Raw genomic sequence first — 26,946 nt, 5'->3', positions numbered from 1 at the left:
CATACGGCATGTCAAAAAGTACCGTCGTATGTCTGTAGGACTCGGAGCTAGCATAGAACCCGTGGACCCTCATTGCGGGGTTAACTTTTACGGACTACCTCAATTTGAGAAGTAATTGCTAGAAGTTGAAGTTGAATTCGCAAGAATGCCCATTCGCGGATGGGAATCTGTCATTTCCAAGGTTCTGCTTAAACCGTCGGACTTCTGAAACCGACTGTACACCTCCCCCAATATCCTCCTACTTCAACTTGAAACTGAACCCGCACGGATGTCCATAGCGTAAAATAACTGTTGGAAAGACCAAGATCCTGGGAGACCCAAAACCTGGGCCATATGGTGGAAAGCGATTTGAATCTTTGAACTTTTACTTCAATTCATGGAATGCAACCTGATTGAGAGGTGCCAACTAAAAACAGTATGACTGGCTGTTATTGTTTCATCATTTCTAACGCCATGAATAAACCTCTGCGTGTCGCGTTCCAGCCATACACCAGACCTGGATTCTGCACCCCAGCACACCGAGCACAACACCGATAAGCGAGTCGTCTATTTGAGCTTCTTCTTGGGGCGGAGCTGGTTGGTGTGACCGCACTTCTTCTTACGGCAGTTGGTGGCACGGGGAGGGAGACGGGCCTGTTGATTTTTGTCGCGTTAGTAATTTGGGTTTTCGATGATATTGCAGATCGCTGGGATTCGGCCCAGTGGGAAGATTTGCGCGATGGAGTTGGGGTCGAAATTGCGGTGGGAGCGCGGGAGGAGGGATTTCAACGTACGTAGCACTTGCGGCAGATGGCCTTGTCGCAGTTGTACTTGGAGGCAAGGGCCTTCAGGGAAGGCTCAATGATACCACCACGCAGACGGAGGACAAGGTGAAGGGTGGACTCCTGTAGGCCGTTTGTGTTAGTCACGATTTTGACGTAGGTGGTGATTGATGGTGGTCAGGTCGGCAGGGCAAGAGCAGTTATAGTCCTTCTCTTCCGATCACGGTATTGACGGTCACTTTTTCCGAGTCGTAGACGTATTCCGATTCCATTATGAAATCAATGTGTAACCCTTGGTTCTTGCCCATGCCCAACCCGACCGACCAAAAAATATCGAAATTCGAGATCGAGGTGCGTCATACCTTCTGGATGTTGTAGTCGCTCAGAGTGCGGCCATCCTCGAGCTGCTTGCCAGCGAAGATCAGACGCTGCTGGTCAGGGGGGATGCCCTCCTTGTCCTGGATCTTGGTCTTGACGTTGTCGATGGTGTCGCTCGACTCGACGTCGAGGGTAATGGTCTTACCCGTCAGGGTCTTGACGAAACTATATCGAGCGGGTTAGCCCAAGTCCATCTTCCCGTCCGTTCGGTGATATGTTGCTCTTTCGTAGATCGTCGAATAGAGGGGGAATAGAGGGGGAGCGGTTCGTGGACGACGAAAGCATTCGGAGATTCAAGATGACCTACATCTGCACTGGAAGCGCGCGGAAAAAGAATATGTTAGCTCAGCATGTTCACACAGGTCTCAGGAACGTAATCCAACGTATTTCACGGAACGTACTGGTTGCGAGTTTTCGTTGTTGTCGGCGGTCGGTCGCTGTGTTCGAGGCGGAGGAGGCAATGACAATTTGTTGCGGTGCTTCGCTTAGCACAGGGTGGACCGAGCTGGGGGTACCCTAAGCCCTAATCACCCGCCGCTTTGGGCTGGACACTGGGCACGTGATATAAATTTCTATCTTGGGCCTAGTGTCAGATGATCGTGTCCTTTTTCGGCATCACGCGTCATCGAGATCTATGAAATATGAAAGAGTATGAAACAACAATACCAGATAACTGTGAGTGCATTATTTGAAACTTTATATTGGAAACCCTTGCAATAATATTGCTATAGCGATACTCCTCCGTTCAGAAAGGGAAAAAAAAGCATAGCGAGTCCTGTGGGTATTATTCAACAAATACATTTGATGATTCCAACGCCTAACTAATGATAAAACCAAGATATCAGACCAAACGCCGTCATGATGGGGTGGGGGGGTAAAATGACAGCATCAAACTTCTAAATCAGAAAATTGCTCATCAAGGTGGTCCACCTCATCCTCTTCAAGCTCCTCTTCCATTCCCCACTCCATCATGTATTCGTCCCGCCGTTGATTGAGGAGAAACTTTGCGACCCTCCATTCTGCCACGGAAACGGCCCGGACAAGCGTTGTCAATGATATGGAAGCAAGCTGAGCCCCCAATTCGTAGAAGGCCCGCGCAGGCTCTGGGAGTTGCGATTCCCATCGGTAACGAGCATACCAAGAGCCCGGTCGCAAGGCCTTTGAACTGGGATCCATAGAGACGGGTTTGAGGTCTGCCATAACTGCTTGCAACAATGCCCTAAGTGCTTCGTCCGTGTCTGTACCCGAAGTTGGAACCGGTTCAGCATCTGAATTTGACTGATCCTCAGCACTTGGCCGACTAGTTGAGAACATCTCCGCAATCGGGTTGATTGTCTTGGTATCATGCAGCCAGTCCTTCTCATACCAGTCCATGTACTGATCGATTTCGGAGTTGTTCATGCCCAATGCATCATGATCGGTGATGCGCATAAGTTTCTCCTTTCCAAGCTGGCCACCGGTTTGCTCATGGTTGCTGAATTGTCGCTGGGCTTGCACCCATCCATGCCAATTTATGGTCTGAGTTGCAGGTTCCTTGGACGTGGCGGGATTTCTTTTCAAATCATCAAAAGGAAATAGCAATTTGGTTGCCAGAATGATAAGGACAATGGCCTGTACTTCAGGCAGCTTGAGAGCTTCCTTTCGTCCATTGCCTCGAATTCGTGTGGGGTATTCAAATGTAATTGCAAGAATGCCCTGCAGGGTTTTGGCCGTCTCATATATATCGACTACCAAAATATTAGTAATTTGCCATGAGTAAGCCCGTATTTGATCCACATACTGGGAACGGCCATTCTTTTGATGTGCCGGTAAAGCACAAGAGGCGCATTTAGAGGCGGCAGCGTAATGCCGAAACGACGGCTGTAGAAAGCACCCAGCTCGATAAATCCACGATGCATTCGCTCGGGTTTGGGCATGTTCTATATTAAACTGGGTTAGATGAAAGGCTTCTAGCACATGGTAACAAACATAATTCGACCCACTCACGTTGATTTCAAGCATTGCAACAAATTCCGGAGGAAGTTTCTCACTCATCTCGAGGGGAATACTCCTCGTAGCTCGTATATAAGGAATCTCTTGACGAATGATCAAGCTAAAGATCTCTTGTCAGCCAACGACAGATGCAAAGCGGGCTATCAATTGATACGGAACATACCGATGCACGTCAACTACACAAAGAGGAAGGCGCATCAAGACTGCTGCCAAATAGCAAATGCCGACAGAGTCAAGCAAACGAGGCCATTGGAGAAAGTGGGATTCTGGCCTGAACCCCGATTCATCTGCACTGCCGTTCTCCGATTCTGCGGGTGTTGCCTGAGAGCTAAATATTTGCGGCTCATCATCGTCTTCGTCAGAAGTTTCATTGATTCGCGTGGAAAAGCCTCGAAGTCTCAAGGCCCAGAGATCTCGAACAACTCCCTGGAAGAATTTGTTAGAGCGTGATATTCGGAATGGTGCATACGAAGATTCTATCGTTCTCAAGTACTGAGACTCACCTCGAATTGCTCTGGAAACCCATGATCCTCGACGAGAGCATGGCATTGCTTCCATAATATCAATTGATAGGCCTGTAGATAGAGCGTAGATGCCCATCGACCACGATATGCTATGGATTGAGTTAGCGAAGTCAGGAAGAGATTTATCAGTTGCAGATTCCACATACTCTTCCGTGATGTTTCGGCCTTCTCTTTCCTCACCCGATGCGTCTTTCCCTGATTTCCGAAATCATCCGGATCAGCTTCGACTTGAATGCCCTGTTTGGTGTATTAGCGTCTATTTCCTGGATATATACGTCTGCCCAGCTTGCAAGTATATGATGCAGTTGTGATAACATAACTATCAAGGCAGGGAGAAAACGTGAATGGCGCATACCTCTTGTAAATGACCCCGGCGACAAAACCAGTGGCCGTTATCTAGAAAATATCGTCTCTCACGGCATCCTTCTTGGCCACAGACCCCTCGGGTGACATAGTCCATGCCGAGGCAGATTGGTCATGCTGGTTGGGCGGGAATGTTCGTCCGGCGTGGAGTGTTGGCAAGTCCGGAAACTTTTTTCTGCCCACCGCATTTGCTGCCAGCCAACCACACACAGTTGGATTTGACTTATACATTCCCAGGTGTCAACTTTTCACAAAGTGAATCGTAGATACTAACAGAAGTGATCAAATGAATGAAAATTGAATATTTCCCCCCTTTTTGTTCTGGCCACTAAACGGTTTTCTAGCGTATCTACTACTTCAATTTCTAATATCTAGTTACCAGGTATGCTACGCAGATTCAAGTTGATTACAAAAAATAATAATTTGAGAGGATGAAACCAAGCAAGGCTTTCATATTTATTCGTTCGTCACACTATCATGAGATGCTGGAGTTCAGAACTGTTCGGACAACACGTTGCATGCCAACCAAAGCAATTCTTCTCATCGGTCCAGCCTACATCCCAGGCTAGATGTTGGACAGGATGCTGAGAAAGCGATCAGGTCCTTCATTGAACCATTGAAGATGAATTTTTTGGGGGAGATAATCCCATTTTGAAACATAAAAGGTTGACATAACATGTGAGGAATCCAATGTCATGACATTTATTTGGGGGCCTCCTTGGCCTCAATGGCGACCTCCTCACCCATGGCAGTCTGGATGATGACGTCTGTAACGATTGGTTAGATCCGATGTTCTGGATTGATTGATCGCATGGCCTCAGGTTGTACTTACTGACGTCCTTCTCCTCCTCACGGAACATCTTGATGATGCGCTCACCGAGCTCGTTGTCGGGGACCTTGACATCATCCTTGGTGTCACCGTCATCCTTCATGAGGGAAAGGAAGTCATCGTCGGTGATGTCGAGCTAGAGAGCAAGAGAGTTAGTTTGCGTGCCCAGGAGAGGAGAAGCGGGGTAGGGCTCCGGGCCCGGACCACTTACGAGCTGGTACTCCTTGCGGCCGACCTTAGGGACGTCCATGTTGTGGGTGGAGGGGGAGAGATCCTCAAGCTTCTTTCCGGTGAAGATATCGATGGCGACAAGGTGGACCTTGGCGTGACCGTGCTTGCCAGTCTTGGAGGTGGACATGTCGACGATCTTGCAGGGACGGCCCTTAATCACGACGTGACCGTTCTTACGCAGAGCGGAACACTGCATGGGGTAGGTGGTCGAAGCGCCAGCATCGGCGGATTCGAAGGTAACATCGTGCTATTCATGTTGTTAGTATACCAGTGCTCTTTGTTTCAAGGAATGGTGTGGTCTGAAGGGAGGGGTGGGTGTGTCGCATGGTGCACCCGGGAAAAGAGGGGAGCCGCAAAAGATGCGGGGCTGTAGGACCAGCCCAGCGGTGGGAGATTGGGGAGGAGTCGGGGAAGATGAGTTTTTCAAAAGAAAAAACGGATTCGGGGAGAGCGCATACCTCGTCAGCCATGGTGAGTGAGTGGTGGGGGGGAGAGGGAATAAGGAGAGAAGTTGTTAAGGATGGGGGGAGATGGAAGGAGAAGTTTTCGTTCGAGAGAAAAAGGCTTTGTGGTGGGGGGAGCGAGTCGCTACCACCAGATTGGGTTTAGCGTCCCCGTGTCTCGCGGACGTGGTCTCCTAACAGTAGCATCTAGCATGAACAGTAGCTTTACTTTAGCATTGCACTGCTACAACCTACTCTTCCACATTGTTCAATACCATGTGGCGTGACCGTATCTCAGGCCAGGCCACCCCTCCCCCGAATCGAAATCCCTCTCTACCGCGACGATCCTCCTCTCAACTCTCCCGTCCTGCTCCAGGTGGTCCCTATAACAACCGTCCTGGTGGCGGCGCGAGAACCTCCTCAACCTCTTTACTCCTGAGTCCGAATGATTCGACGGCTTCCCTCCCTGGAACTACACGTGCGCCAAATGGTTTAGGATTGAGACAGGCCAGTGGTGGCCAGCGAACACGCCCGGCCGTCGTTCCCGATCCATTAGAGGTCTTGAATGGAATCATCGGGAAAGAACAACCACAAAAAGACCTTCCACAATTATCGGACGAGCGATACACGAGACCAGATGAGCTGGTAGAGACGATTAACTTTAATGGAATGAGCCTAGAGCAATTCGTCAACAAATCAGACCCGCCTCCAATCAGAAGGAGTCCGAGTAGCGATGTCAACGCGCAAACGATCCAGCAGTTCGAACAGGAGCGCGATAAATTCGAAGAGCTGCATACTTCAATCACTGGCTGCGACGATGTATCCAGATCGGTAGAGATGTATCTCAATGATTTCTCAAATGAGCTGGGAGCCGTATCAGCGGAGATTGAAACACTGCAGACCCGCTCTACGCAATTGAATGCCATGCTGGAAAACAGGCGCAATGTGGAACGTCTCCTAGGACCCGCTGTGGAAGAAATTAGCATCTCTCCCAAAGCAGTGCGCACTATCGCCGATGGTCCCATGGATGAAAACTGGGTGCGCGCCCTGAATGAGATCGATGCGCGAACAGCGGGTATTGAAGCCAAGGCGTCATCTTCTAGTGGTTTCAAAGCTATTGAAGATGTCAGACCGCTACTGGTCAATCTGAAAGATAGGGCCATTGAGCGAATTCGGGATTACTTGGTATCCCAGATCCGGGCTATTAGATCACCGAACATCAATGTGCAAATTATCCAACAGCAGCGATTGGTGAAGTTCAAGGACCTGTTTAGCTATCTCTTCAAGTGCCACCCCAAACTTGCCGGAGAGATTTCTCAAGCCTATATTAATACAATGCGCTGGTATTATACTTCCAATTTCACTCGCTACCTTCAAGCTCTTGATAAGGTCAAGGTATATCCAAGCGATCGAAATGAAGTTCTGGGAGGAGACTCTCATGGAAGCCGAGGGAGCAGTATTATCCAGAGCGGCCGAGCTGGCCCTGCCGCACACGACCCTTTCTCACTGGGGCGCCGGATTGATGTTCTTCGAAATGGAAACCAGCAGGCACTGTCATCCTATCTCGCTGAAGAAGATCATTCCTATCATGGCATCGAAACACCATTCCGAAATTTCAATGTCGCTTTAGTGGATAACATATCCGCGGAATATTCATTCCTCACTGAATTTTTCCCACCTATGACCTTCCATCAGATCTCGCGCATGGCGACAGACATTTTTGAGCCATCTTTCACAATTGGCTCCAACTTGATCAAAAAGCTGATCGAAAATACAACGGACTCTCTAGGAGTACTAATGTGCGTGCGACTGAATCAACATTCGGCTTTCGAGCTGCAACGCCGCAAAGTACCTGTTGCGGATTCCTACGTTAATGGAATTAATATGCAACTGTGGCCCCGCTTCCAAGTCATCATGGATCTTCATGGAGAGTCGCTGAAGCGAGTTGGATCAAACACAGCGCGCAGCGCGGTCTCTGCTCTTTCGATTGCTGGCGGTGATGATCTGAAGAACTCTTCTGCACCACACTTCCTGACGCAGAGATTCGGACAGTTGATGCATGGAATTCTGGTCCTCAGTAGTGATGCAGGTGATGACGAGCCTGTATCCAATAGTTTGGCTCGATTAAGAACCGAATTCGACACTCTTCTAACGAAGCTGAGTCGCAACGGCACGGATGCAAAGCGCAGGGAACGTTTCCTCTTCAACAATTATTCGTTGATCCTGACAATTATTAGTGTAAGTTGCTTTCTCGAAATCGAAATATAGCAGTTGATGCTAACCAGTTACCAGGATACCCAAGGAAAATTAGCAGTGGAGCAGCGACAGCATTTGGACGAGATGTTGAAGAATTGTAGCAAGCGTTAACGACCCGCATAGCGTATGGCAATTGCGAAAATTGCCGGGCTTTTTTTTTTTTTAGATTACCACCCTTGAACATAAGCATTTTAATTTAATCATACGTTACATACTTCTAATTCTAATATACATTATTCCGTATACTAACTAGTTCTCTTCATGACAATCCTTGGGAAGGCGGAAGGAGATCGGCGCGATCTCCGGCCTCGGCCAGTCGGGGTGGGGGCTCCTTATCGCTCGGCGCAACACAACTCAACCTAGCTTGCTACACTCCCCAAAATGTACATACGGAGAGCTGCCATGAGAAGCCCAGTGCTTAGTCGCTGCTTCTCAAGCGGCCGAGTCTGTCGCGCAGACTTTACGCATGCAGTGAGTACGCTCTTTTCAGGAATCTGGCTACTAGTTAGCGGCCAAACTTGGGAAGGTCCTTGACCTAGGAGCCGTCTAACAGCTGCCTTTACGATACGAGCTCCCCTGCTGACCCCGGACAGGTAATTGGCGCTGGAGTGGTCGGACTCGCAATTGCCAGGCAAATAGCAGCTCGTGAAGGTGCTTCTACACTCCTCCTTGAACGACACGATGCCCCAGGAACCGAAACGAGCAGTCGCAATTCCGAGGTGAGACGCAACTCGGCATATCAATGGCTACCGGAAAGCTCAACCCTGAGCTTAATTGGATTCCGCCACTAATCGCACGCGCCCATCTGCAGGTCATTCATGCCGGTCTCTACTACCCTGCCGATTCCCTCAAAACAAAGCTTTGTATTCAAGGCCGCAATATGCTCTATGATCTGTGCTCCAAGCACGCCATCCCACACAGAAACACCAAAAAATGGATCGTCGCCCAAACAGCCGAGCAATGGGAATCTTGCCTGCGGGTCCACAAACATGCACAAACCCTAGGCGATGCTCCGACCCGGATCGTCGGCCACGACGAAGCGGCCCGACGCGAGCCCGATGTCAAAGCGGACGCCGGCATTGTGGAGAGCTTAAGCACGGGAATTGTCGACTCCCACTCGCTGATGACATATCTGCAAGGAGACTTCGAGGACCGGGGCGGCGATATCGCATTTAAGACGAGAGTTACCGGCGTCGAGCGTGTGAGTGATGGGTACAAGATCACTGCTATTTCGGACGAGGATGGCTCCGTGACAACTATCACAGCGGAGACCTTAATTAATAGTGCCGGACACGGCGCATGCGCCATAAACAACCTTATTCTCCCCGAGGAACAGCACCGAGAACCGTACTATGCGAAGGGCACATATTTCTCGTACGGCGGATCGCGGCCACGGGCCTCAGTTCTCGTATATCCTGCTACCGTGCCGGGTCACGGAGGCCTAGGAACGCATTTGACACTCGATATGGGAGGGCGCATTCGTTTTGGTCCGGACGTTGAATGGGTGGATGACCCTAATGATCTTCAGCCTAGCGCTGCGCGTTTGGAACAAGCTATCCCAGAGATCTTAGCATACATGCCTGGCGTGGATCCTTCGGCCATCTCCCTTGACTACTGTGGGATTCGGCCCAAGTTGAGTCGAGGTGGTGGTGTGAACATCGGAAAGACCTTCCAGGATTTTGTGATCCAAGAAGAGGAAGGATTCCCAGGATTTGTGAATCTTTTGGGGATTGAAAGTCCCGGATTGACGAGCTCCTTGGCTATCGGAGAGATGGTTGATGGAATTCTCTACCGCTGAATGGCTTCGGGCATAATAACCCCTGACAGATTTTCGTCTTATGTCACGGAATCAAAGATATATCCAAATAAAATAGAATTATTGATTTATCAGAAGGGTCATTATACCTGCCAGTGGCTTGGTTGCCTCGGATCATATTTTAGAAGGCCAATGGGGCAGAAGAAGATCTTCAACAAGCTCGAGCACAGAATGCGCTGCTCCAAAAGAATGAATGTATCCACCAGCACTGAACCCTACACTCACGATTCCATTCAGCAGGAGAAATTTAAGTTGAAGATTCACAAAAAAAAGATACTTACCGTAAGCATGCACAATCTCTTGTCCGTCTTTGGTTTCCTTCTCCAATCGAATACCCGCGGGCGCGCTTCTAGCCGGGCGCACGCCGACATTATGCCCGAGAATTTCGTAATCGTTCAGGTTATTTGAAAACAAAACACTACGGGAAGATTGCTGTGGACCCTGTTGACAATCTGATTCAATTTCAGTTAATGATAAATACCCTCTAGACTAGATGGGATGAATAGGAACCTGTGCCTTACATCTTGAGAGACCTCCCAATCAAACTTCGCATCGCTGATATAGAAATGTGATTTTCAGCGTTAATAACTATAAACAGTCAGTTTGAATTGAACTCACGTTCTTCTGTGCTGTCTAACTCCCCCGAGAATCACCGTGCCATCCATCCGGGGTATAGCATATGTGTATTTTACTCCGTCATCTCGCTGCATGGCTTTGTCATAGTTATGTTTGACGACCAGAGTCTGTCCCCGGATCATTTGGATATCTTTATACTGAAAATCTAATAGTGAAGCGGACCCGACTCCAGTGGCATTGATAAGAATATCGTGACCGAGGGGCTGAAGCTCCGATAAAGATTTGATATTCATTCCTCTTGAATGAAACACCGGAATTTTCAAGTCTTTTTTTCATCCATGCAAGGAAGACATTTGGGTTCACTACGACGGTTTTATCTGAGAACAATCAGTTATCATGTTGCTGCTCCTTTGAGCTCATATAAAGCATACACGTCACTCCTATGGTCGCCCCGGTGGGTAGTCTATCAGAAGAGAGAAACTTAAACTAAAGATGATAGAAAGTTAAAATGAGCATTAAATTTCAAATAAAATCCCAATGGAGCTGTGAAAATACCTCAGGCATAAACTTCTGCCACCAGACATCACTTTCAACACAGTCATCATCAAAGATATCCTCAAGAACTATCCGCCTGATACCGTACTCAGGATACTGAAAACTCATTTTCCAGGGTTCAGAATAAGACCGCAACTGCATTTTCTGGTCACAGCTTGAAGAGACACCCCCAAGAACAATGAGTGCCCCGGCCCAGGGACTGGCCCATTCTATACTTGGATCGTCTCCAGGTAGATTTCGTGCGACCACTGTGACTTGATGATTTCGCGATAGTAGCGGGGCTGTGGCCAATCCAATTATTCTGATGAAAATCGCGGAAGATATATGAGACAATAGTTATGCTTGCAGATATGCGCTTGAAGTTCGGAGAACTCCAGCAACTTGAAAGTTGATTTAGAGCCCCGAGAATAGTTATGCGTGCCAATTCGAAAAATGATTTACAAGTATCTGCGCGTGAGAAAAAGGCACGAGGCCAGCTTTGAATATAAAAAAGTGGAGCATGTCTGCTGGTCTGGAAGTCTGATCTGGGTAAAGATGGGATAGTCTGGGCTGTGGACTAGTAGAACAATAACCCGCAGCCAATCGAGTTAGTCTCAGTCACGTTTCTCATTCAAATTTCCTAATTGAGATGAATCATCTCGGAAACAAAGTGAGTACCCCGCAACTCTAAGATTTTAGTTTCCTAAATACAAGATTTCGGACCGGTTGGCCGACATACGAACGATTGATACTCGGGAATGTATCCCGATAAAAATTACGTCGCTCAAAATTTGTATGAGCTTTATGTTGTTTTTTAATTGACCAATTTTTTGTTATATGGAGCAGCTCTTCGGAACAATGATGGTGTAATATGATGGAACTACTAGTAGTCTGTGATGGAGTTTAAGGGACTATATTCAAGTTTCAAAGTATTTCAGCCGATTGCGGGACTCCCGATGGATGTGCGGGGTATCGACGGAGGGGATGAGACGTGAGTTTTTTGCAGCGTATAAGAGAACGAGAGACTTTGAATATCGGTCTTGGTACCGTATCCCGAAAAGAATATAACCTGAAGAAAGCTGAAACCCGCAGCTTCACCTCTGCTCTCATCAACTTGAAGTTTTCTATTCTAGACGCTCTACCCTACTCTCCAGAATGAGTCAATTCACTGTTCTTGGTGACAGTGCTATTAGACAGCTCCTCCTCAACCTCTCAAGAGAAGAAATCAAAAGTTTCCAACACGATATTGAAGATTGTCTGATCTCAATTTCTCCTGGGAATGAGAGTGACTATCAACCAAGCCCAGGCATCATCAATCGCCCCGACGGCCAGAAGATTCTTTTCAGACCCTTTACATCCCCAGAGAATGTGGGAACAAAAATCATTGTGCACCCGGCTCCTGCCCCCGAAACCTCAGAATCAGCAGCGGCGAGTCGAGCCCAGCAAGCCTTGCATGGAATTGTCGTTCTTGTTGACAAATGCGGGTTTCCCACCGGTATTCTTAATGCGGAAGAAATAACTGGCTACCGCACAACCATGAGCGCAATGATCACATATTCCTGGAGACGCCACACCGAGCATATTCTCATTTTCGGGGCCGGAAAACAAGCACTGTGGCACAGTCGACTTGCACTAGCTCTTCGTGGAGACGAGATCAAATCTATAACGATCGTCAACCGATCACTCGAGAGAGCGCAGGAGCTTATTCAAACGGTAAACAGAGAGAACAGCTTGTACTGGAAGTCATCTTGCCAGCTTAGAGCTTTAGCCCACACCCAGGAAGGCTTTGGGTTGCAGTTGCAAACGATTCTCGCGGAGGCCGATGCAATTTTCTGTACGGTGCCATCCAGAGAGCCTTTATTTCCTATAGTCGCCCTGAACCTGGAGAAGAGGAGCAGACCCCCCCTTCACCTCTGCTGTTGGCTCATGGCAGCCGGATATGATTGAAGTTGACCCGGCAATTCTCCATCATGTTACGGAGACCAGAGGATTCAACAAAAATGATGGCACATTATCTTCGGGGGCTGTGATTGTCGATGATGATGAGCACGCATTAATTCATGCAGGGGAGATCGTACGGAGTGGCTTGAACAAAGACCAGATTGTGAGTATTGGCCAGGTTCTAAGTTGGAAACGAGAAGGGTCTCTTGGCGCGGAATCTACACATGACCTCAACTGGTGGCTCGCAGAGGGATTGATTGTATATAAGAGTATCGGCGTCAGTGTCACCGATCTTGTTGCTGGAAACACAATTTTGGCATTGGCCGCCAAGAAGGACCTGGGTACTTTTATCTCGGACTTTTAGGTACCTAGTGTTGGTGGTCAAGTTGAAGAAGTTTCACTACTAGTGGGGTCCGTCACCAGTATTCAAGTTTGGATAGCTTGTGGAAATACCCTAGCAAGAATTTGGTTTGAAGCATTGAATTGATAGAAAATAATATATACATTTAATCATAAGTGTGTATCATGCTGCTGCTACCATTCCAACCTATCATCACAGACGAGGCTGACGTCAAATCTCTCCTGTCCCTTCCATACCTTGGAGCCGGAATTGCAGGAGGCAACAATGCTGCGCAGGTCACTAATCATCCCACCAGGCCCGCTGGCAAAGACGGTAGTAGGTCCCCTGACAGTCCCCTCCAAGAAATTTGGAATCATTTTATGAAGAGAAGGATGTCTTTGACTGCTGTTTGCCGACCCACCGAGCTTCTCAACCGAGCCACTCGGACAATCGCAAACATCGGAATCAGATGCAGCACAGACGGGTTTCACTTGCATGGCTTTCTCGTCTTCATCCGTGGCAAAGGTTTTCGATGGCTCATCCAGCTCAATAGAGTGGGGCCTGCTACTAGAATCTCTAGTAGCAAATATCTTTACCTTCAGATTCAAGACTTTCTTGGCTTTGCGCAGCAGAGAAAGCTCTTCACCGATCCATTCCGTATTGGAACTGTGTCGGATTGCCCAGATAAGCTCGATTTTTCGATTAGGAGATGGTGCTTGTCGTGCAAGCTCAAGTAGGACTCCCAGGACGTACGTGATTCCTGTGCCACCTGCGACACAAATGATGTTTGTGTCAGGAGTCAGGTTCTCCATTATAGCTTCTCCGTAGGCACCCGTTAGGATAACTGGAGTCATTGGGATGCCAGTTGCGGCGAGGTCGGCGATTTTCTTTGTTTCGCCACTCTTCGCTCGGAAGATATATGAGTGCTTCACTCTTCCTTGTAAAAGAATTGGAGCATTGAGTGGAGTGAATGGGTGTGATTGCCAAATGCTCCCTTTCTGGAAGCACAAGTAGTAGTGCTGACCAACAGCCCAGATATCTTGTGGGTTTTCCATATCGAGTCGGATGACATCGCCATGCTCCTCATCTGGAAACCGAGTGATGGCTGCTTCTGCTGGTTTAAAGCTGAACATTCGAGATTGATCGAATTGATCTGGATGGTAATGCAGAATTGCTGTCCGGACGAATCGAGCTCCACGATCCAGAAACCAGAAGATCAGGGAGGGCCACAGATAACACTTTAATTGTTTCCAATGACCCCAGCAGGCACCGATATAGACCATTGCGAGAACATAGTGGAGCTTTCGAAAAGTCTCATACCCGGTAGCTCTGATGCCCCAGGGAGTGCTGAGGGCGAACAACGCAAGCAAGAGAATCATGGCGACAATGCCCCACACAATGTATGTCTGAGTGACCCATTCAATTCCAACTGATGGCTGTGGTTGGTACAGCTTGAGTTCAACAATGCACCAGCCGATCGTGTGAAGGGAGCTTTGCACAAAGATGATGTATCCCAGCCATCGGTGCAAAAAGTTGAAACTCTGGTAAGGAACGCCGGTAATGAGAGAAAGAAAGGACTCTCGGCTACTCAGCATAATCGAAAGAGGCGTAAGGGCATACGCAAATGTGCCGATACGATCCGCCCAGGGACCGATTCCTGAGCGAGTGTTATAAGTGTTCGACATTCCCGATACGGGTGTGACCCAAGTGTTGTATTGAATGCCGACAAAGCTGAACACAAGTAGATAGGTAGCCAGCGAAGCGAGGACGAGGACTTGGAGGCGTGTAGTACGACCAAAGAGAAAACGGCACGCATCTGGCAGTAAGAATTGATTTGTGAGCGCCGCAAATGAGCGACGAATTTTGTATAGACCGGATAATTGAGGAGCAATGAGAATCGGGCTCATCATCGGACGGTCATAATGTCTCCAACATGCCCAAATGAGTAGAATAGCACCAATCGCAGACCAGAAAATGCCGCTATATAGCATCCCCCGATCATGGGCTGAATAGACAGAATCAAGGTATGCACACGAGCCCGCATCATTGGTGCAAGGGAGTGCCCGATCCGCATACCCCCAATGAGGCTCTAATACTGCTGCAGCACTTAAGTTTTGAATGTGACGAGCACCCAAGAGGGATGATGATAGGGCGGCCATACTGGCCCTCGTCCAATGAAATTCGGTCGATGACTGCTGACGACAAGACTCGAACGGGCCTTAGATTCAAATGATCAGTAAATGTGATTCGACTTCAACATGAAGGAAAATGTGTGTGATTTTGGTTTGCACCTAATAGCCGTAGCGGGGTGGTCTTTGACATATAAAACCCTCCCATGGCACGATGTACGGATATTCCGACCCTGCTAGGTGGCCAGATCCCTGAAACATCCGTAGATGAGAACATTTGAGCAGAATAAATCGCGTTTGTTTCCACTCGGGGAAATCTCCGCTGTGGGGGGGTAGAGCCTCCGGCCATGTCATATAAGCCACGAGGGCCTCCGCGCAGGTTCCATGACTCTACAAAAACATTAGACACGCTTCTACTCCTACGATTCCCCTCTGAACAGGCCAAATCACCATGCACGGCATGGATATGAGCTCGAGCAGCTCGAGCAATGAGTGCAAAATCTCCGTGAGTGCCAAGGTTCGGTTGTCTTGGCTGACTCCACTAACTCACGCAAATTGCAGATGCTCTTCAACTGGTACACCATCGATGCCTGCTTTCTCTCTGAAGGATGGCAGATTCAAAATAATGGCATGTTTGCTGCGACATGTATCGGTGTGATCCTTCTGGTAGTGCTCGTGGAAGCCTTCCGGCGGATTGGCAAGGAGTATGATAATTTCTTGACGCGCCAGTTCGAGCGCCAAGCGGTGGCGCAACAGGCCGCATTCGTCGCGAATTGCGTCGATAAATCCACCACCGGGCGCGCGATTCGCTTTCGCGTGACCCCCTTGCAGCAATTGGCGCGGGCGCTGATTCATGCTTTGACATTTGGAGGCGCCTATATTGTGATGTTGCTTGCCATGTATTTCAACGTCTACGTGATCATTTGCATCTTTATCGGAGCGGGGCTGGGCAAATTCTTGTGTGATTGGATGGTGGTTCAAATCGACCTAAATTCGGTCCGTGAAGACGCCAAAGGTGTTGAGGATACTACGGTATGCTGTGGCTGATGATTCCACCGGCAAAGATTGCATATATGCTACCATATAAACGAGCGTTACGAATCTCACATACTTTTCATGACATTTTGGCTTCTGATGCGGAACTGCGCTAGCTAACTACCTAGGTGGTGACCAGTAATTATGTTCTTTTATGTTTTACTTCAAGCTTGCGTAGAGAATTATTCAAACCTGGGGACTTCATTGTTGAATGGACGCACAAAGGCTCTGAATGTTCACCGACGCTAGTATCGAGGAGTATCATTTGAGGTAATGGAAAGCGATTATCACCTTGCTTTTAAGAGTTCAAACCCTCTCTTATTGGCCCAGAGCTTCAGCCTTGCTATCAAACCAGTTCCAAAAATGATCGAAGGACAGCTTTGCACTGATCAGGACACAAGTAGTTGCCACCAACCCTTGATCTTTAGAGTCGAAATGTAGTTTTCGACTGTCATTAACTTAGATTATAAAGCTCATGTTCGCGGTTTCTCTCGATTTGGTTGTTCTTATGAAGTTGTTGCATCATACCGATGCCTATTTTAGATCGACATGCATCGGTTTTGTAATACATGTGCCACCAACCTTAGAAGGGCTGAACGACTATCTTTTCTCATCAACGAACGTCACTCAATTTTAATAGATGATACCATTCAAAAATTTATGACCTGAGCTATATAATATGCGAAACTAAACTTCCTAAAGATTTGGTAACCCCCTTCCAGTTGGAGCCATCCTATCACCCTTTTGAGATCATTATACAGTACTTCACTCAGCATGGATCTCTACGAGCCAGCCTCTAAGCCAGCTGAACCCCATGCCAGAATTTTGATGCTACATGGTTGGTGATTATCTATATTCATACATTGGAAATTCAGGTGTTGATTCAAATAATCAGGCCATGGTCAATCAGGTCAATTTTTTTTTCACAAGACCCGCTTCATGCAGCAAGTCGTAGGAAAAACCATGATCAGATGGCTACAAGAATTTGGTGATAAGGAATCAAATTCAGAGGCAGTTGATTTTTTCTACCCCTCTGCTCCACTGCCTGCCAATCCCGATGACCCCTCGAAAGAGACCAGCAATTTACGCGCATGGGGCCACGGAGATCCCGAGCAGGACCAAATAAACGGCCTCGAAAATTCCTTGCAATTTATCTCCAAGATTCTTGAAGAAAATGGCCCCTTTATTGGAATAGTTGGATTTTCGACTGGTGCAGCTGTGGCGGCTTTGATAAGTTCTCTCCTGGAGAAGAAAGAGTCGGCTTCGGGTTTTCGATCGAGTGTGAGAATCCCAAAGCCAGATGTTTTATTTGGCAGTCTCAAATGAAGAGCTAATATATTAATTGCTTTATCTAGCACGCACCATTGAAATTTACGATATGTTTTAGCGGGTTCAAGTTAGAAAACCCGATATACACCCCTGTATATGAGCCAACGTTACAGACACCGATTTTGAATGTTGTCGGAACTCTAGATACAATGATAGAGCCCGAGAAATCATTTCGTCTACAGGAGTGCGGGGAAAATATTGAATTGCATCAGTTCGAGGGAACACACTACGTCCCACGAAGCCAAGACTTCCTTGAGAACTTGCGAGAATTTATTTGGAAATCGCTCACTAATGTAAGTGACGAAGAGGGGGCATGGGAGGATTGTTGATAAAGGTCGTCGTTTGTACTAGTACGATGTAAATTGACGCTGTATTAAGTGCGGGCTATTCTATCGAATTTCATGCCAATTCCCTCGTTATAGTTGGGGCCGAGGAAAGGGGCGCAACCATCCAGAGTAAAAGAACGCCTAGATCCAAACTATTCGAAATCAAGTTTAATATTGATCAGTTTAACTCATATAAGCGCAGATCTAACTCCATCCTCATTAGCCGCCCCTGATTGTATGCGGATGTCATGATGTCATGACATCCATCGAAACTCTCGATGCAATGATAGTGGCGGATACTGACAACGAAAAGACCTGCTAGTTGAAAGCAAGTGAGACACTGAAATCATCTCAAACCCTAACAATGCCCATCGCGCAGCAGATGGATGGGAATGCCGGGGCAGATATGACCGACCTCGACACGTCTCCGGACTGGCCCACATTGCCTAGCGATGAGACCTTACACCAAGCCTACGAAATCGAACTCGAGACACAGAATGGCGACACTATACGCTTCGGCGAACTGGTAGCTGGCAAAGGCGATTCAATTACCACGATAGTGATATTTGGTGAGAACCTACGCTGCGTTCCATTCAGAGACTCGGTTATATAACTTGGCAAGACTAACTAAAGGCCCTCCGCTCCAAACCATCTAGTTCGCCACTTCTTTTGCATTTACGATCAAGACTATGTCCGAAAGCTCGCAGGTAAAATGCACCAGAATCTTCTAGACACAGTTCCGCCCGATGCCCGACCGGCCCAAGTCATCATCATCGGATGCGGCGACCATTCTATGATCATACCGTACATGGAAGAAACAACCGACGAATTCCCCATCTACTCCGACCCGTCAGGAAATATATACGACAAGCTGCAAATGAATCGAACGACTGCGTTTACCGAGCCACCGCCTTATACGGAGCACTCGCTCAGAAGTTCGTTCGCAAAGTGTTTGAAGCAAATTTGGAAGCGTGGCCTAGCAGGCTTTAAAGGTGGCAATTGGGACCAGCAGGGTGGAGAGTGGATTTTTGTTAATGGGAAGTTGAGATTTGCGCATCGGATGGAGGCGGCGAATGATCATCTTACAGCGGATCGGTTAATGGATATTTTGAAAACGGATTATGATCGCAAACCGGGTGAGGCACCGGTGGTGGTTCCAGAGGATGCGGAGGATGTACGGCAAGTCTAAACTAGTACGCAAGTTGAATTTAAGGAAGAGGATGGTCTCAAAATACAAGAAGCGTAACGTGAGGTTGAAAATCCTTGATGTTGTGGCTCCAGGGCTGTTCCATTGTTCACGAGAGACTTTTCTCTAGGTGTGTGAGATGTCTAGTATAGTTGGAGATATTAAGCGCATTCCAAGGTTTCATTAGAGTCATATTCAGATTGATCGGAATTCCAGCATGTAAAAAGATTTATTGTTCCGCCCAAATCCTTCCCTTTAATAATATACAAAGTAATACAGAGTCAAAATGAAGGGCATTCAAATCACTCCACATCCATCAGTACATCGCTCATAATGTGTAGTACGTAAGAAAATTTCTTCACACTCCATTTACCCGAGTCTTTGAGCAGGCTAGCGTAATCAAGCAGGATTCGACGAGCAGATTGATAGCCACCCTGGAAAGGAACGCCCCGAAGGTAAATTGTCGCGCCGTTGCGGATAAAGTTAACAGCAGGATCATCAGTTGGCGAAAACGACTGACTCCCTCTTGGCTCCATGAAACTCGTGAAGCCCTCCGTGCCGACCTGCTGCCAATCAATATCGTCCATCAATTCAATGGAGCCTATGGTAGACGAAACATTGGCAGAGCTGGGAACCATGAATGTATACAGGCCTAGGACCAGTGCTGCGGAGAAAAGTGATAGGATAGAGTGAAATGTAGGATGATCGGAAGCTTTCCGATTGGTCATGGACTTGTAGATATGAGCTGCGTGAAGGCACGCTCGTCTGGCGGCAGGTGTCTGTGACCATTCGGCTATATCGTCGAGCGCCTTTCGAGCCGGAGCCGGCCCAGCTCGACCAGCGGCGAATTCAAAGATCTGAATGTCGGCAGTGAGCATCATACACATATGATGCCACATAACAAGCGCATTGGGGTTCATTTTCTCCATGTATTCGCGATATTTACTGATAATTTGAAACTGAAGAGACGGAAGACACCTGGCTCGACCGTCCATTGCATATGTATGACAAGGAGCAAAAGGGTAACTTGCGCGGTTGGAAAGTAGGCGGTGATAGGCCTCTGATTGACGCAGTTGGACCATGGCCAAGACTGCTTGGATCGATAATTCGTCAGTGGGGCCTTCGATTGCTGGGATATTGATGTTTTCTGACGGCGCCAGCACCGTTGGCATCAGTATCCTTTTCCCGCTGCGGATGAGCTGGGTCCATCGCATCGATGAGTGCGCGAGGAAGAGGGCTTCATTGCAGGGCATGATGATTTGGATCGAGTCTGGAACGATGATGGGACTTGTTGAAAGCAGCGAAGAATACCACGAGTCTAGAAGAAGGAGACCGATGATGACCCTGTTCAAAGATATTAGGTTTTGCCCATGTAGTAAATGAATGGCGTCTCACCTCTTGGTAGATTCAACCTTGCTCCATGCCTTCCATCGCATCTCGATATCGGGTACGGCCTCGAAAAGACTCATGTCTAGTATTTGGCCCTCCGTGGCCGCAAAAAGCCCATGTCTTTGGGTAATCTAGCGTCCTTTTAGTCCCCATCCTTGGAGAGAGAAACCAGGGAACTGATTACTCACCGACATCAAGTTAACATAAAGCATCTGGCACTGTTCTAAATGTGTCTTGTCCTGTGGATTCGTTAGTTTTGAGCTTCTCGCATGGGAGGAAGGATATCCGTACCCCTGTTAATACAGCAAGATTCAGGAAGAGGAATGCCGTTGCGAAAATAGACATAGTGCTGGAAGGCGATTCAACACCCATGGTACATTTTGCTAAGTCGGCCATGACCATTTCAAGCATATTCTAGCAGTGTTAGTAGCTGCGAGAAGACCATTTTGGGTGGAGTTATTACTGTAAAATCTTTCGAGACGAAGTTGGCGGTTCCTTTAGTACCAAGTAACATCATTCCGATGAGGCACATGACATATAGTAGTAGTGGGCGGGTCGTCTTAGCAGAGAATGTAGGTAGGTGTACAAATGGCACCAGTGGGTGAAAAGTGCGGAAATAGAGATCGAGTGCCATGTCTAGAATCTCAGCTGGAGGAAACTGAGGGAAGGAATTCGATGTCGAGCCCGTTGTCGCTGGAGAAGCAGCAACGTTGTGTGGGGGTTGCATTTGGGGGAAAGAGAACATCGTTTGGCCAATGACAGCCTGAAGCCTGCGTCTACACTCTTCATCAATGCCGCATCTGGATCCTTGTCCAAGCGGAGGGTTGTTCTGAGATAGGGCCGAGTTGATAGAAAATACGTTGTCCACATCACTGTATACCACATCCCGCCAGAGAGTGTTCATAATGCGGCCCGTATGATTTGGTGGAGCAAGCCAGCACCGTTGCACCTTGGCAAAGCGTTCGTTGGGGATATTATCACCGCTTGGTTTGGTGCCGTCGACAGACTGGCGATGTTGTTGGTCCGGGGTAAGCACCACGTTGTCGCCTATTAACGGGAGATGGCCGTTTGTAAAATCTAGGGATCCATGATTCGATCCGGCATCGGTACGCGGCTCAAGCCACATCTGCAACATGTCACTCGATCCCGCATCAAATGCTAAGCTGGTATTTCGTTGAGACTGGGCTGTAGGTGTGGTCTCGTTCCAGCCGAAGTAAGGCTGTTGTTCATCGAGCATCATTGTGTTCATCTCTGGATCTGTTCGGCTATGGTGGGCTGAGATATCCGCGAGAAAGTCCAATGAGGATGGCGGAATCCCGGTTGCTGAGAGATTTACGTCTTGGGGCGTCATGATAGGAGGGAATTGATGTGCATCGGCCCCTATACTGGGCAACATTTGGGTGCCATTTTCCTGGCCCGGTACCATCGGAGACATCCCTAACATTGCAGACTGGCGTCGATCATGGGCCTCGGTTGTCGCGACATCTTTCGCTTTGGTAACAGCGTTTGGCGCAGTACCTTGGTTATGACCTTTGGCATGCCGACTTAGAACGTCGCTGTATGCGCGTTAGATTGTTGTTGCGGCAGTTTATCGCGGAAGTGGGGCGCAGATCAAATTGGTAAATTTCAAGCACTCCCAGCAGATGCTCACCTTCGCGAAAACCTTTTATGACACACATTGCACTCGTAGGGGCGTTCTTTGGTGTCTAATGTAAAGTATGTTAGAGCTTCGCTTCTTACGCGGTGGTCCAATTTCTGCGTGAGGGCCGGGACTGACGTGACCGCTCATGGCGTTTGAAATGCTCGGTCTTCTTGAAGCGACGGTCGCAAATGGTGCACTTTCGGAGGACCATGATAGAGCTCGCAAATCAGCGACGGCATCACGAAGGAGACATGATTCTCTGAGAGAGTGAGTGAGCGGGTGTCGGGGCCGCCCTTCGGGGAAAGAGGGGAGAAGGTGTTAGTCAGCCCGGGGTTAAGCCGATCTTGACGACTCTGGGATTTTCTTTGCCTTTTATTTCATTTTAACTGGCCTTTCACCTCGAGGCAAATTCTACCGAGGATATACCGCAAGACCCAGTCCCACTGTCTCTACGAATGGTAGCCCATGAGTCGTGTTTGGGATGTCGCATTGGCCCCCTGATGACAAGCCACCGGATTCCCCGTGGGGAGAAGGCAACAGCTCCGAACCCTACAAAGAGGTGGCCCACTGTTTATTTTGGGTTGGAGCAGCTGAGAATGGTTGATATTTTATTCAACGAAAACTATAGGTATACGGTGGAGATGAAGAAAGTATGACAAATGCGAAATTATGGAATCTGGAGACTTGGATGTCATCAACCACTCTATTGGCCGGCAGTTGGTCATCCATGCAAATACCGAGATGTTTTTCACCGGTAGATCCAGTGAGTTAGGGTTATCCATGGATGATCATCATAACGACACACACAACTCCCAAGTGACATTATCGATCTACTGGCGAGCTAACTCCGCCAGCTGATCGTCATCATAAAAAGTCTCCAACTGCCGCTTGCGAGCCTCCTTGTCCTCCTTGGCATGCTGCAGGATCTTCTGAATATTCGGATATGCCGAGAATTTGTCCTACCAGGAGAGTCAATAACAAGCCTCCGGGGAGTGATACACTGGCAGTGAACTTGAACTTACTGGCAAAGCATCCCACACCTTGGGGTCGGTACCCTGATCCTTGAAGGTACCGCAGCCAGTACGGGCATATTCAGTGAACAAGAACGACCGACTGCTCTCAATCATGATAGTCATTTGGTCTAACATTGATCAGTCCATGCCCTCATCCAAAAATTTTGGATTCGACGTTCCTATAGATAGGGCTAGGGTTATACTCACTTTCAAGAATCTTCCGGGGCTCATTGACCTGGTTCCGCATCTCATACACGTAGTCTTCACTGAAGTTTCCATGAGGGGTATGACTGATCTCTACACTACCTCCACCAGGCAGAAAGTCATCCGATCGACCCAATCCATTTCCATATAGCGAGGCCAGGAACTCTGTAGCCGAGTTGCGATGGAAGTATGGCAGTCTGAAAGTGTTGGAGGCCACATCCCAGCGCGGACCGAACCACAGGAAATCCGCCAGCGGAGTATTAGGATCGCGGGAGGCGGCAGTCAACACGCAATTCACAGAGGGATCAGTATGATCGATCGAAGTGGCATTTTGGGAAGAAAATTTCGTGAGATCGTACTGTGAAAGAAAGTCATGTCAGTGCTGACCACCTAAGAGACTGGTAAGTACAGTTGTTGTAGACTCACTTTATACGGGACAACATTGCCATGCCAGGCAACCAAATCAAACGGACTATGATCTTGCTCGATAGCATGATACAGCCCATTTGCCTTGTTCACAATTGCCCAATCTTCGTGCAGATTATCGTCAATATATGCGACCGGGTGCAAGAAATCGCGCGGGTTGGCAAGCCCATGTCCCCCAATGGGACCCAGATCAGGCAAATCCCACCGCGAGCCCCAAACCTCTGTGATATAGCCCCGAGCAACGCTATGTCCTGGGCCCAGCCGGATCGAAAATCGAATCCCTCGCGGGACCACACAGATCTCGCCAGGCTGTAGGAAGAGCTTGCCAAGCTCGGTCTGAATGTCCAGATTACCCAACTGAGCGACAATCAAGAAATCGCCATCGGTATTACAGAATGCACGATGGTCCATGTCGGCATTGATCATGTAAACATAGAGTGCAATTCCCTCGCGGAGGTTGGGATCCCCGCTTCCTCCGAGAGTGTGTAGTCCGTCAACGAAATCAATCCTTTCGTCGTCACCAGGCAAGGGAAAGGGAGCCCATTCGCCTTGCTCGGCTAGTGTTGCGACCTTCGGGTTCAAAGTGAGGAAACAGTTTTCAATATCGGACTTGTGGGGGATGTTGGCTTTATAGCCATCTGTAAAGCACATAGGTTAGGATACGAAGTTCTATTTACACCCGCGAACTCGAATGTACTCACTGTGAGCTGCTGCGGGTCGTACTCGATACATGTAGGTGCTGAAATTGGCGTGTCGAGGAGCCGTGAAGGCAGAGTATGTGATTCCTTCGGTGTATAGACCAAAGCGCGCTTCCTGGGGATTGTTCTGTCCTGCTGGCAGTGTCCCCGGAATCACTTCAGATTGGTGGCGGTTACCGAAACCAGCCTGATATTCGTATGGATCATTGTCTCTCGTCGGCTTGTGAGTCATGGTATCTGTGTAATGGAAGACCTTTTGGAGGTCCTTGACCGGGTGTCTCTCCTTGACGGGTGGAGAAGACATCTTTGCGGCTATCGAGCTGAGATCGTTGTTGAAATGAAAGACTTAAGATAGCGATAGACAGGCTTGACTATATATGAAGTGAATGTATTGAAGACGAAAGGTTTATCAACGCTGAAGTATTTTCTAAGGGGTCTTCCCCCTGAGGGTATCTAGTACCTGAGACCCATATGGAGCTCCTCCATCATCCTGTGCCATGTAGATGCTCCCACATACCAGGACCCACATTGACCTCATGGCCTTATGAAGGCCTCGGGTTTAGCTATGGACCCATGGGGAACTTTCTTTTCTTGAATCTTAATTTTGTTTACTTCTTGCGGGGCCATGTGGATGTGGAGCAGGCAAGCATCGCCTCCAAAGCCAAAGCCGTACTTGGGTGGTGATGAGAGCATGTGGATGTGAGCTGAGGCGAGTATGTGGAGGAGAAGCTGAAATGATTTTGACGCCTAGGCATCTAAGAGAACTATGCATTTGTATGTACAGCTATATAATGATTTCTCGCAGCTATTTACTTGGCGAATGAATCTAATCATGAGCTAAAACATCATCCACCATTCTCGACGATGCGCCCAGGTAATTAACTGGGTCACAAAGTTCACTGAGTCGCTGCTTGCTCATCTTCGACGTAACCTCTTCCTTCTCCAAGAGACATTCTAACAACGACCCTCCCTTCTCAATACTCTCCCGGCAGGCCTCGTAGACAATATCATGAGCCCGTTGACGACCCACATGCGGCGCCATTCCCATCATCACAGCCTCCGCCACAATCAGCCCCTTTGTAGAGTGCAGGTTCTCTAGCATCTGCTTGCTATTGACAGATAGACCCGAAAGCGCGAAGTGAGTCTGCGACAAAGCCCCAACGGCAATGACAAAGCTCTCTGGCACAGCAACCCACTCGAGATGCCACGGTCCCGAAGCACGTTCAAAATCGGCAACCATTCCATCAAGAACCAGACCCGCATTCGATCGCAAGATCTTGGATGCGGCCAGAATGACTTCACTCGAGATGGGGTTACGCTTCTGCGGCATGGTAGATGATGCACCACGGTGTGGCACAAAAGGCTCAGATACCTCACCCAATTCATTGGACGACATGATGATGATATCCAAAGCCAACTTCCCCATAGAACCTCCCATCAATGCAAGAAAGTTGGTAATCTCAGCCACACCGTCTCGAGCAACATGCCATGTAATCGAAGGGTTCGATAATCCCAGTTCCTTAGCCAACGCCTTTCGCACCCGGAGGCCATCATCGCCGGAGCCCAGCGAGGCGAGCGAGCCCGCTGCCCCGCCAAACTGCACGAGTAAAGTCCGATCACGAAGCTGCGTCAATCTCTCCAGGTGACGCTGGAACCCAGACAGCCATACGGCGCACTTGTATCCAAAGGTTACGGGCAAGGCGTGCTGCAAGTGCGTGCGGCCAGCCATGGGTGTATCCTTATGTTTCTCCGAGAGCAGACGCAGCGTCTTGATGACATCCTTGAGCAATCTCTCGACAATGTCTAGTCCCTCTTTCATTTGAAGAATGCTTGCCAAATCCATGATATCCTGTGTCGTCGCGCCCCAGTGTACATACTTGCCAGCCTCGTCGCCACAGATAGCTGAAAGCTGGCGGACCAAGGGGAGAATAGGGTAGCCCACGATTTCGGTTTCGTGGCGCAGGCGATCAAAATCGAGGGTTGATTCTTGTACACGCTGCGTGACCATCGCTCCAATCTTGGATGGAATGACATCGCATTGGGATTGCGCTCGTGCTAGGGCAGCTTCGGCGTCAACGCATCGTCGGATATAAGCTTCGTCGTCGAAGACCTGGAAATACCATGAGTAAGAAACGCGTCCTCAAGTTTTGCGCTGAAAAGAAGAAGTATACCTTGCGAATTTCGTCTGTACCAAATAGCGTTCGGAAAATGCTCGAATCAATTGCACTGACCGAGCCGATTAATCGGCGCCCAGTGGTGAAGGTTACTGAGACTGCCGGGCGAGCGTTCACCCGCGACAGACGCAGGAACATGGACATGGTGATAGTTTGGTATTCCTCGCACTTGACACTCGAGGAATTAGCAGTAAACAAAGACTTGTTCAATTATGTATAGCTTTGCATTTGGACCAGTGTGAATAGTAGGTGTTTTGCGGTCTGCTCTCCACAGTATCTCTCGAACCCAGGCCCCACATATTTCAATTGGGAAGGAGTGCATGTGGGGCTGGTGAATCAGGCTATTCCGAGGTCAGCACCAGGGCTCCAAATGACTTGATCAAAATTAGTGCTTGGAGGGAGAAAGGGGGC

General features: G+C 48.5%; 14 protein-coding genes across 14 annotated transcripts; 7 read left to right on the top strand and 7 right to left on the bottom strand.

Moving 5' to 3' along the window:
• Nucleotides 1-546: 546 nt before the first annotated feature.
• N7533_002415 (ubiquitin-60S ribosomal protein L40) lies at nt 547-4,108 on the bottom strand (the record flags this gene model as incomplete). The annotated part of the gene is made up of 12 exons (XM_057099065.1): nt 547-633; nt 774-884; nt 1,124-1,304; nt 1,447-1,453; nt 1,541-1,655; nt 2,034-2,866; nt 2,920-3,058; nt 3,126-3,231; nt 3,295-3,557; nt 3,635-3,744; nt 3,802-3,892; nt 4,073-4,108. 12 exons carry the CDS (start codon nt 4,106-4,108, stop codon nt 547-549), a joined length of 2,079 nt encoding a protein of 692 aa, XP_056964201.1.
• Nucleotides 4,109-4,720: 612 nt separating this feature from the next.
• Nucleotides 4,721-5,548, bottom strand: N7533_002414 (Eukaryotic translation initiation factor eIF-5A; the record flags this gene model as incomplete). Its single annotated transcript, XM_057099064.1, has 4 exons — nt 4,721-4,785; nt 4,851-4,983; nt 5,059-5,325; nt 5,537-5,548. 4 exons carry the CDS (start codon nt 5,546-5,548, stop codon nt 4,721-4,723), a joined length of 477 nt encoding a protein of 158 aa, XP_056964200.1.
• Nucleotides 5,549-5,797: 249 nt separating this feature from the next.
• On the top strand, nt 5,798-7,888 carry N7533_002413 (putative GARP complex subunit (Sac2); the record flags this gene model as incomplete). Its single annotated transcript, XM_057099063.1, has 2 exons — nt 5,798-7,759; nt 7,814-7,888. 2 exons carry the CDS (start codon nt 5,798-5,800, stop codon nt 7,886-7,888), a joined length of 2,037 nt encoding a protein of 678 aa, XP_056964199.1.
• Nucleotides 7,889-8,158: 270 nt separating this feature from the next.
• On the top strand, nt 8,159-9,575 carry N7533_002412 (NAD(P)/FAD-dependent oxidoreductase; the record flags this gene model as incomplete). The annotated part of the gene is made up of 3 exons (XM_057099062.1): nt 8,159-8,248; nt 8,371-8,496; nt 8,589-9,575. 3 exons carry the CDS (start codon nt 8,159-8,161, stop codon nt 9,573-9,575), a joined length of 1,203 nt encoding a protein of 400 aa, XP_056964198.1.
• A 132-nt stretch (nt 9,576-9,707) lies between these two features.
• On the bottom strand, nt 9,708-10,351 carry N7533_002411 (uncharacterized protein; the record flags this gene model as incomplete). Its single annotated transcript, XM_057099061.1, has 3 exons — nt 9,708-9,769; nt 9,875-10,034; nt 10,247-10,351. 3 exons carry the CDS (start codon nt 10,349-10,351, stop codon nt 9,708-9,710), a joined length of 327 nt encoding a protein of 108 aa, XP_056964197.1.
• Nucleotides 10,352-11,858: 1,507 nt separating this feature from the next.
• Nucleotides 11,859-13,008, top strand: N7533_002410 (uncharacterized protein; the record flags this gene model as incomplete). The annotated part of the gene is made up of 2 exons (XM_057099060.1): nt 11,859-12,537; nt 12,602-13,008. 2 exons carry the CDS (start codon nt 11,859-11,861, stop codon nt 13,006-13,008), a joined length of 1,086 nt encoding a protein of 361 aa, XP_056964196.1.
• Nucleotides 13,009-13,178: 170 nt separating this feature from the next.
• Nucleotides 13,179-15,143, bottom strand: N7533_002409 (ferric reductase family protein; the record flags this gene model as incomplete). The annotated part of the gene is made up of 1 exon (XM_057099059.1): nt 13,179-15,143. The coding sequence occupies one exon, from the start codon at nt 15,141-15,143 to the stop codon at nt 13,179-13,181; it is 1,965 nt and encodes a 654-aa protein (XP_056964195.1).
• Nucleotides 15,144-15,564: 421 nt separating this feature from the next.
• On the top strand, nt 15,565-16,160 carry N7533_002408 (copper transporter family protein; the record flags this gene model as incomplete). Its single annotated transcript, XM_057099058.1, has 2 exons — nt 15,565-15,618; nt 15,675-16,160. 2 exons carry the CDS (start codon nt 15,565-15,567, stop codon nt 16,158-16,160), a joined length of 540 nt encoding a protein of 179 aa, XP_056964194.1.
• Nucleotides 16,161-16,922: 762 nt separating this feature from the next.
• Nucleotides 16,923-17,806, top strand: N7533_002407 (alpha/beta hydrolase; the record flags this gene model as incomplete). The annotated part of the gene is made up of 3 exons (XM_057099057.1): nt 16,923-16,986; nt 17,044-17,429; nt 17,504-17,806. The coding sequence occupies 3 exons, from the start codon at nt 16,923-16,925 to the stop codon at nt 17,804-17,806; spliced, it is 753 nt and encodes a 250-aa protein (XP_056964193.1).
• A 361-nt stretch (nt 17,807-18,167) lies between these two features.
• On the top strand, nt 18,168-18,416 carry N7533_002406 (uncharacterized protein; the record flags this gene model as incomplete). The annotated part of the gene is made up of 1 exon (XM_057099056.1): nt 18,168-18,416. One exon carries the CDS (start codon nt 18,168-18,170, stop codon nt 18,414-18,416), a length of 249 nt encoding a protein of 82 aa, XP_056964192.1.
• A 99-nt stretch (nt 18,417-18,515) lies between these two features.
• On the top strand, nt 18,516-18,992 carry N7533_002405 (peroxiredoxin-like family protein; the record flags this gene model as incomplete). The annotated part of the gene is made up of 1 exon (XM_057099055.1): nt 18,516-18,992. The coding sequence occupies one exon, from the start codon at nt 18,516-18,518 to the stop codon at nt 18,990-18,992; it is 477 nt and encodes a 158-aa protein (XP_056964191.1).
• A 299-nt stretch (nt 18,993-19,291) lies between these two features.
• N7533_002404 (transcriptional regulator family: C2H2 zinc finger and Fungal Specific TF) lies at nt 19,292-22,231 on the bottom strand (the record flags this gene model as incomplete). The annotated part of the gene is made up of 7 exons (XM_057099054.1): nt 19,292-20,333; nt 20,385-20,509; nt 20,567-20,617; nt 20,670-20,792; nt 20,842-21,934; nt 22,030-22,084; nt 22,156-22,231. The coding sequence occupies 7 exons, from the start codon at nt 22,229-22,231 to the stop codon at nt 19,292-19,294; spliced, it is 2,565 nt and encodes an 854-aa protein (XP_056964190.1).
• Nucleotides 22,232-22,850: 619 nt separating this feature from the next.
• Nucleotides 22,851-24,665, bottom strand: N7533_002403 (uncharacterized protein; the record flags this gene model as incomplete). Its single annotated transcript, XM_057099053.1, has 5 exons — nt 22,851-22,979; nt 23,043-23,161; nt 23,241-23,595; nt 23,664-24,301; nt 24,365-24,665. The coding sequence occupies 5 exons, from the start codon at nt 24,663-24,665 to the stop codon at nt 22,851-22,853; spliced, it is 1,542 nt and encodes a 513-aa protein (XP_056964189.1).
• Nucleotides 24,666-25,187: 522 nt separating this feature from the next.
• Nucleotides 25,188-26,679, bottom strand: N7533_002402 (class-II fumarase/aspartase family protein; the record flags this gene model as incomplete). Its single annotated transcript, XM_057099052.1, has 2 exons — nt 25,188-26,378; nt 26,593-26,679. The coding sequence occupies 2 exons, from the start codon at nt 26,677-26,679 to the stop codon at nt 25,188-25,190; spliced, it is 1,278 nt and encodes a 425-aa protein (XP_056964188.1).
• Between the last annotated feature and the right edge of the window lie 267 nt (nt 26,680-26,946).

Source organism: Penicillium manginii, assembly GCF_028828005.1.
Source record: "Penicillium manginii strain IBT 31320 chromosome Unknown utg000002l:1.0-5564898.0:1.0-5567710.0, whole genome shotgun sequence".
Classification (NCBI taxonomy): Eukaryota; Fungi; Ascomycota; class Eurotiomycetes; order Eurotiales; family Aspergillaceae; genus Penicillium; species Penicillium manginii.
Note: the sequence above shows the minus strand (reverse complement) of the source record. Positions and strands in the feature narration are given on the sequence as shown.